The sequence below is a fragment of the Marmota marmota genome, unplaced genomic scaffold (assembly GCF_001458135.2).
Source record: "Marmota marmota marmota unplaced genomic scaffold, marMar, whole genome shotgun sequence".
NCBI classification, from domain to species: domain Eukaryota; kingdom Metazoa; phylum Chordata; class Mammalia; order Rodentia; family Sciuridae; genus Marmota; species Marmota marmota.
The window spans coordinates 8,598,809-8,607,718 of NW_026000020.1; the positions used below are offsets into that span (position 1 = coordinate 8,598,809).

An 8,910-nucleotide genomic window follows, 5' to 3' on the forward strand; every position below is an offset into this window, starting at 1 on the left:
TTCTGCTGGGTATAGAATTGGAGGCTGAAAGACGTCCTTGTCAGTGCTTTGAAGCTACTCGCCCCCTCCTGCCAGCCACAGTCTTCTCCTTTACATTACTTCAGAGAGGAAATTGATGTCATTCTTAAGGTTTTTTATTTTCTTTGTACTTAACACATTTCCCCCCTTCTGATTGCTAAAAAATTCTTTTTGCTGATTTATGCAATGTGCTTAAGATATACCTTTCTATTGTTTTATTTTTGCTTACTTTGGCTTCAGCTGATCTTGGATCTCTGTTTTTATACTTTCAATAAGTCTGGGAACCTTTCAACTATTCTTCAGGTATTTTTTCTATCCCTCCACTTTTTGTGGATCAACTAAACGTGTTTTAGACTACCTAAATACTTCACGATAGTGTGTTCATTTAAAAAAAATTTTTTTTCCTCCAAAATGTTGGTTAGTTTCTCCTCCTCCTTCTCCCCCACATCCCCACTTTTTTTTTTTTTTTTGTCCTGGGGTTGAGCCCAGGGGCACTTTACCACTGAGCTACAGCCTTAGTCCTTTTTATTTTTTTATTTTGAGACAAGTTCTCTCTAGGCTGCTGAGACAGGCCTGGAATTTGCAATCCTCCTGCCTCATCTTTCCAAGTTGCTGGGATGACAGGTGTGAAACTCCATGTCCAGCTTCGGTTCTACTCTGTCTTCAAGTTCACTGATGATTTCTTTGGCCATAGCCAACCTACCATTCACCCCATTCCTTGTTTATCTCCTCATTGCCTTTTCATCTTTAGAAAATTGGATTTCACTTTTTTTCTATTTCCCATATCTCTGCTTACCTTTTGAATGTATGGAAAACAGTTATGATAGCTTTCAATGCCCTTTTCAGTTCATTCTAACACGTGTCACTTGTGGTCAGTTTCAATTGATTCATTTTTCTCCTTTGGGTGTCCCATAATATTATCATTCACTGTGTACCTCATAATCTTTGATTGTATGTCAAACATTGTGATTTCACCTTGTTGGGCATAACCAATTTTTGCATCCCTATGAATACCCATGAGCTTTGTTCCAGGATGTAGTTACTTGGAAACTGTTTCTTTTGGATTTTCCTTTAAAGATTTGTTAGTAGAAACTCAAGCCCAACTTACACCAAAACCAATTATTTCCCACTGTTGATGCCAAGACCTTTTGTGTATCCCAGCCAAGCCCTGAGAATCAGGAAGTTTTCTAGGCTAGCTAGTGAGAATAGGCACTTTCCTCAGCCCCTGGTGGCATGTTTCTTCTTGTTCTTTTTCTTGACTTTTCCCCCAGTCTTGTATATATTTGGCTGTCTGTGAATTCAACCAACCATAGATGAAAAACAGTCAGAGAAAAAATGCATCTATACTGAACAGGTACAGAATATTTTTCTTGTCATTAGCCCCTAAAAATGCAGTACAGCAAATATTTACCTAGCATGCACATCTGGAGACTTAAAAGCATACAGGAGGATGTGTGTCATATCTGCCAACAGCAGGCCAGCTTATCCAAGGCCCTGGGACATACAGGGATTTGGTCTCCAATGAGGCTTGGAACCAATCCCCATGAGTACCAAGGGACAGGGATGACTGCAGCTTCTTCACATGCAATAGCTGGAAATGGGACCTTCTGCAGATCTCAGGATCTCTTCCTGCAGGCATGCTCCTCCCTGTGGCTCATCTCTCGCTCCCTCACACCCAACTCTCAGCTCTGTCTTCTCAGAATCTTCAAGGCTCTGGATTCTTCTTCTTGATGCTGTGGTCTGAAAATTTTCTAAATCTAGTAAGCCAGGGCACTCATAGGACTCAAGAAGAATTCTCCCCTCTCTCATGGATAGCTGTCTACCCAAATAAACTATTTCCTCTAGAATCCTTATTTCAGGGGCTGCTTCTGATGAAGGAAATTGATAAAAAAGAAGGATTCAGAAAAATAACCAAATTGTTTCTAGAACATTCCTAATATCCACACTGGGTCACTTCACTCTTTCTACCTTGTGCCATGAACTCTTTCCTGTGTGTCCCCCTGCTACAGTCATGGCAGAACTGTTCGACGGATCCTGTTACCTAGGCTGCGCTTTGGACGTAGCACATACCAAATGCTACTTCATTTGTTTAATGAGTGATGTTAGTTCTAATCTTCCTCAGAAATTAAGTTATAGAATAGACACAAATCTAAATGACAAAGAAATAGCTCTAAATAGGTAAAATCCCTGTTGATTCTATTACCAGCAATTTATGCAATCATGCAATCCCTAGCACCAGAAAGGTGCACAAGATTTTCCAAGTAAATTACTTAATTTATGTATTTATTTATGGTACTGGGGATTGAACTTAACCACTGAACCACATTCCCAGCCATTTTTATTTTTTTATTTACAGACAGGGTCTCACTGAGCTGCTTAGGGCTTCGCTGAGTTGCTGAGGCTAGCTTTGAACTCACGATCCTCCTGCCTCAGCCTTCCAAGATGCTGAGATTACAGGCGTGTGCTACTGCAACTAGCTCAAATAATGTTTAATGGTTTAAAGTGGACATATTCACTGTAGTGTGGGATATTGATAGTGGACGAAGGAGGTGGGCAGGGGACAAGGAGGATATGAAAACTCTGCACATTGCCCTGAATTTTGTTTTGAACTTAAAAAGTACTTGAGAAATATAATTTATTAATTTTTAAAAATATATAAGTAAATGAAAGATACATATAGCAACACTAATTGAAGTTAGTAGTTGATAACCAGATTTAAAGGGGGAAAACTACAACTTTATACGAAATCACATCAATCTCTTAGTGCCACCTCCTGGTGAGAATTGGTCACTGTTCTAGAAACAATTTTGGTGCTCTTGATTTTGATGGTTGTTCTATGTGAGGATATCATAAATAAAAATTTGCCACAATAGGAAAATATTTATACATGTCATTGCAAGCTGCGTATGAGGAGCAGTCTCTGGTTTTATACATATATGTCTTAAGCCCAAACTAAAATCAGAAATTATTGATTTAGAGGAAAAAAGTTAAATGAAGTATTTAGAAATGGTATATAATAATCCTTCAAAATTTCTCCTGAATTCAAATTAAGGCAAAATGGTAAAAATAAAAATCAAATATATAGAGTTCATCCATCGTCCTCGGTCGGTGAGCCTTCTGGGTCGTGCGGTGTGGCAGAGCCTGCAGAAACCAGAGCCTGGATGCTAGGCGAGTTTCTGGAAACCTTCAGGGACACTTCAAATCTACAGAGTAGAAACTATCCTGCCTCAGATCCACACGGCTAGATGGGAAGACACACAAACAAAATGAAAAAACAAGGGAATAAAGTGCTCCAAACAAACCAAGCTGCTCCCATAAGAGAATCCATCGAAGAAATGTCAGAGAAGGAGTTCAGGATGTATTTAGTAAAACTGTTCTACGACTTAAAGAATTATATAAGAGAGCAGGCACAGAAGTTAAGCAGTAAAATAAGAGATTCACTTCAGGAGATGAAAGATCACTTCTGTAAAGATAAATTAGAGGTCCTGAAAAGAAATAAAGAAGAAATCCTTGAAGTGAAGGAATCACTAAATCAACTTAAAAGTTCAATGGAAAGTATCACCAACAGACAAGACCATTTGGAAGATGGAACCTCAGGCAATGAAGACAAAATATATAATCATGAAAATAAAGTTGACCCCACAGAGAAGATGATAAATTGCGTGACATTCCCTCACCCAGACACCATGCCTGAACAGCAACTGCTAAAGCCAACCGAGTGGAGCTACTGTGACTACTTCTGGGCTGATAAGAAGGATCCCCAAGGCAATGGCACAGTGGCTGGGTTCGAACTGCTGCTCCAAAAGCAACTGAAAGGCAAACAAATGCAGAAAGAAACGTCTGCATTCGTCCGAGAGAGGATAAAGATTGAAGATGAATATGCAAAGAACTTGGCTAAGCTCTCTCAGAACTCCTTGGCTGCACAGGAGGAAGGCTCCTTGGGAGAAGCCTGGGCCCAGGTGAAGAAGAGTCTGGCAGATGAAGCAGAGGTTCATCTCAAGTTCTCCGCCAAGCTTCACAGCGAGGTAGAGAAGCCCCTAATGAACTTTCGTGAGAACTTCAAGAAAGACATGAAAAAGTGTGACCACCATATCGCTGACCTCCGCAAGCAGCTCGCCAGCCGCCACGCGTCGGTGGAGAAGGCCCGGAAAGCCCTCACAGAGCGGCAGAGAGACATGGAGATGAAGACCCAGCAGCTGGAGATTAAGCTGAGCAACAAGACAGAGGAGGACATCAAGAGGGCTCGGAGAAAGTCCACACAGGCTGGTGATGACCTCATGCGCTGTGTGGACCTCTACAACCAGGCCCAGTCCAAGTGGTTTGAAGAGATGGTGACCACCACTTTGGAGTTGGAGCGGCTGGAGGTGGAGAGGGTGGAGATGATCCGGCAACATCTGTGTCAGTACACACAGCTGCGGCATGAGACAGACATGTTCAACCAAAGCACAGTCGAGCCTGTGGACCAACTGCTTCGAAAAGTGGACCCGGCCAAAGACAGAGAGCTGTGGGTCAGAGAGCACAAAACGGGCAACATTCGCCCCGTGGACATGGAGATCTAGACACGCCTGTGCGGCCCCGGGGGTCCTGCCCAGGAGAGGGGCTGGGGGTCCCGTGGAGAGGGGGTGGTGGTTCGGTGAAGCTGCCCTCCCACCCACTCTCCTGTCCACTGAGGAGAGAGGAGAGAGCTGGCAATTCCAGAAGGGTGATCTGGATGGCTCAGCTGGGGAATCCCAAATATTCCCAGGCCAAGAAGACAGACCTGCAACCCCGCCCTTGTCTCCAAGACTGAAGCCCCCCCAAACCCCGTGCCGTGCTTGTTGCTCTGAGAACAAACTGAGGCTGGAACTTTGTGGTCCCTGCTGAGTTCCATAGGGGTGGCCGTCACACACTTGTGCCCTTGGATGCCCCAAAGCCCATCCTCCAGCTGGTCCCTTTATCTCTGGGGCTTTGGAAGATCAGGGAAGAGCTGTCTCTGCCTCCAAGCCAATATTAAGAACAGAATCATGGATAGAAGGCGCCGTCAGCTCAGCCTGCACCTAGAATCCTTTACGGCCCTCTCTCTATTTTTCTCATTGCGTTCTGGGAGCCCAAATCTGGCTTTTCTTGGCCACTTTTCATCCCCGTGGGTCTTGGGAAGACCTGTTTTCTGTCTTCCCTGACCAACCCTGCCCAGAGAGGTCAGGATGGAACTACCTCATTCGGCAAATTAGCCCCAAGTCGGAGCATTGAATCACGGTTCCTATCAGACCAGGCATCATCTCTGAAGTCTCTGGAAAATCCAGATCCCTCCATTCCTCAGCTGTTTTCTCAAGGCAGTCCCCACCCCCACCCTGCCACCCCTGCCCAGAGTTCTCCGCCAGGGAGACCTCCTTCAGCTGTGTGCATGTCCAAAAGCTTTGAGGGATGGAGATGAGCCAGAAACCACATGGGGTCTGTCTCCCATGGTGTCCTGTCCACCAACATGGGGCTACCCTGACCCCTGCTCTCTCAGGCTGCCCACCAAGGGCTTAATAGAGCTAGGTCAGTCCCACATGAGAGACAGGTTAGGGCAAGTCTTTGTCAGACTCCATCTGCTTATGCATGATAGGGTTTGGACTGCTGTCCCTTGTATGAGCATTGCAGACTCTCTCTTTGCTATCCAGGCGTGTCCTGCCACCTGGGCCTCCAGCTCCTCTGAACTTTCCAGAGCCCTGCACCGAGCCCTCGCTTGGTGCCAGCACGTCCTTTCCCTCTGTCCATCTTCCCTGGAGAAGCCTGAGCCAAGTGTGACTCTGGAAGCTTTTCAGCACTACCCCTGGGTTCAGCCCACCACTTTCTTTCTCTACTACAGCAAACACCATCTACCCCATCTTAGCCTAGAGAATCAGCCTGAGGAGGCTGGAAGAAAAAGTTGACACAGTGAGCAAGGAACAGCTTCTAGCCAGAAACCCCTGCTCTGAGAGCCCATCTTTCCCATTGATGGCTTTTGGCTTGACCCTTCCGTCTCCCATGGCGGCAGAATTCTACGAGCACAATTCAGGGATCTTTCCCTCCATTTTACATTGCTAATAATGGATGTTAATCTTGAATTCTTCAGCATCTCTTCCATTGAATTAGAATGGATTTCTCATAGTTTATTTTAGAAAGATGTTCAATATACTAAAGCAAACCAGAAAAAAAATCAAATATATAGCTTTGATGAATTCTATCACGTTTCTCCCTGAGTTTTCAACTCTTAATTTTTGTTGCTTATTCACGACCCCTATCATGTTCTTAATTTCTTTCAATGCCTTTTCTTTCAGTTCTTTGGTGGGCATGGTTTTTAGACATGCTTTCATTTTTCTGAAGGAATGTATTCTGTTCTATATTCTCTTTTTAAAAAAATATTGTTTGGGGGGGGGCTGGGGTAGTGGAGTAGTGGTAGAGCACTCGCCTAGCATGTGTGAGGTCCTGAGTTTGATCCTCAGCACCACATAAAAATAAATAAAGGCATAAGAAAAAAATATTTTTTTAGTTGTTCCTAGACCTTTCTTTCTTTTTTTTTTTAATTTATGTATATGTATTGCTGAGAATCAAACAAGTGACTCACACATGCTGGGCAAGTGCGCTATCACTGAGCCCAGCCCATATTCTCTTTTTTATAGAGATTTTATATATCTTTACTATTGCTTATCTCATGTGAAGCTAGTTTTACTGAACTTGGATGAACGGCTGAGCTGAACACACTCTCTAGCCTCACCCTGCAGTGGTTTAACAGCTTTGAGCCTGCTCAGGTCTCTGGGCTCTGCTCAGGTCTGTTGGCCCCGCTCAGCTCCTGTGCTTGCTGGGTGTGCTCCTTTGCCTTCTCTTCTATTGGCCCTGTCCTGCTGAACTTTAATTCCTCTTCTGATGAACTCTCGGCTGCTGGACTTTGCTTTAGATGGAAACTTCATTTGTCAGGTGAAGAATTTCCAAGGCCCAGGACAATTGGCCCTTTTCTTATGGCCCTCTGTCCTCCCTCCCTGGGTCCCGCTGACTTCCCTCTCCAGGCTCAGACTGCTGTTTTTTGGATTTCCAGAATATGGGCTGGCAGGAGGGATTCTTCTGTGTTCAGGTCCATCTGATTATTTGTTTCCCCTGATTCTTCCTTTCTAAATGCTGACAGCACCCACTTAGATTTGAGATTTCTTGGGTATATGTTGTCCTGACTGTGAGGAACATACTGTCTATGTTTTTTTTTTTAATATTTATTTTTTAGTTTTCGGTGGACACAACATCTTTGTTTGTATGTGGTGCTGAGGATCGAACCTGGGCCGCATGCATGCCAGGCGAGCGCGCTACCGCTTGAGCCACATCCCCAGCCCTGTCTATGGGTTTTGGGTTGCACTATCCTGGTGGAGGTTTAAGGGAGAATTCAGGTAGATTAAACACTACACAGTCTGTGTGATAATTTCACACATGTATATAATGTGCATTAGTCAAACCAGTCTAATGAGCATTTCCACCTTCGTAAATATTTTCAGTTATTTGTGTTGGGAACCTTTAAATTCTTCTCTTCTAGTTTTTCATATCCCATTATCCAATCTCCCTTTCTGCCCACTCTTCCCTATGCTTCCCAGCCTCTGGTAACCACTATTATTCTATTTTTATGAGATCAATTTTTTTAGCTTCCATATATGAGTGACAAGACAAGATATTGATCTTTCTATGCCAGATTTATTTTCCTTAATGTCCATCAGTTCCATCCATGTTGCTGCAAACAAAGGATTTCATCCTTAAATTACTGGAATATTCTTACCCAGCCATCCCATTGCCCATCTTAGCACAGATTTCATATGACAACCAAAATGATTTTTCTGGTCATCTCATCCCTTTTTATCAAAAATCATCATTGCCTTCCCAATATTCTTAGACTAAAGCTCCACCTTTGTGACTTTGTGCAGGGATCCCTGTATGCTACGGTACTTTTAAAGATGCCCAGTCTTGCCCCTCCCATCTAACACCAACTCCAGCCTCCTGGAAGGTCTTTCCATTCCTCCCGCCCTTGGTACAGGCCGTTCTCTCTTCAGTGTAACACATCAAACCTACCACAGGCTCCCAGTTAACTAATCCTGAACTATTCCCACACTTAACTCTTGCTGCAGCCTTAACTTAAATGTTATATTGTCTTCTCTTATTCGACTTACCTCCTCAGTCTCTAGCGGATGTTCCCATGTGATCCCGTGACTCAGTTTCCCCTGCCAACTTAGAATTGATTGCATTGCTTGCTGGAAGGGCACATGTGCACAGGCAATCTCTAGGATGTGGCAGGTAATTACTGAAAATGACTCTGAGTCTCATCATTACTGAGAGTGATTTGGGTGACTAGTAAGGCAGTCAGTGCTTCTTGACAATAAACAAACCCTACTTTATGTAAATGACAATTGGTAGACCAGGATTCTGTCATCCTACTGGATGTTACTTACATCTGATAATGTATGAACTAGTTCTCATTGACACCAAGCCAAGAATTCGGTTTTCACAGTAGAAATCCCAGGCAAAGTGCACAATAAGGCAGATCTGAGCCCTGCCGTGCATTTTTTCTATGCTATCCACATCAATGCTCACAACACAATGGCTTGTGTTCAACTGGCCCCGGCCTCAAAACAATTTGCTGGTTCTTCCTACATAAATTTCCAAAAGGGTTTGCTTGCCTAGAGCTGAGAGAGTCGGAGCAGGGGCAGGGGAATAGGATGCAAGAGACTGAGACACCTGGAGCAGAACTTGAACCCACACTCTATCCACAGCCCTCCTTGACAGGACAGGAGCGTGGGATCTCTGGCGGGCTCCACCTCCCGAATCGACTCGGCCTCCACACCCCGGTCTTGTCCCCACGACCGTACCGTCTCACACCTCAATCCATGCTCCCGCCCCGCCCCGCCAGCACGCAGGTCC

General features: G+C 44.3%; 2 protein-coding genes across 2 annotated transcripts in view; both read left to right on the plus strand.

Moving 5' to 3' along the window:
* The first annotated feature begins 3,653 nt into the window (after window positions 1–3,653).
* Window positions 3,654–4,626, plus strand: LOC107154059 (growth arrest-specific protein 7-like). The gene has a single exon (XM_048810411.1). The coding sequence runs from the start codon at window positions 3,669–3,671 to the stop codon at window positions 4,575–4,577; it is 909 nt and encodes a 302-aa protein (XP_048666368.1). The 5' UTR covers window positions 3,654–3,668; the 3' UTR covers window positions 4,578–4,626.
* Window positions 4,627–8,277: 3,651 nt separating this feature from the next.
* The window catches only part of Tmem87b (transmembrane protein 87B), a 53,265-nt gene continuing 52,632 nt past the window's right edge, over window positions 8,278–8,910 (plus strand). The window contains exons 1-2 of the mRNA XM_015499759.2: window positions 8,278–8,286; window positions 8,776–8,854. Of these exons, the coding sequence (XP_015355245.2) occupies window positions 8,278–8,286; window positions 8,776–8,854 (88 nt within the window). The remainder of the gene's footprint in view (window positions 8,287–8,775; window positions 8,855–8,910) is intronic.

Coding starts and splice junctions, on each gene's coding strand:
- LOC107154059 (XM_048810411.1), top strand. CDS start 3,669: ATGATAAATTGCGTGACATTCCCTCACCCAGACACCATGCCTGAACAG.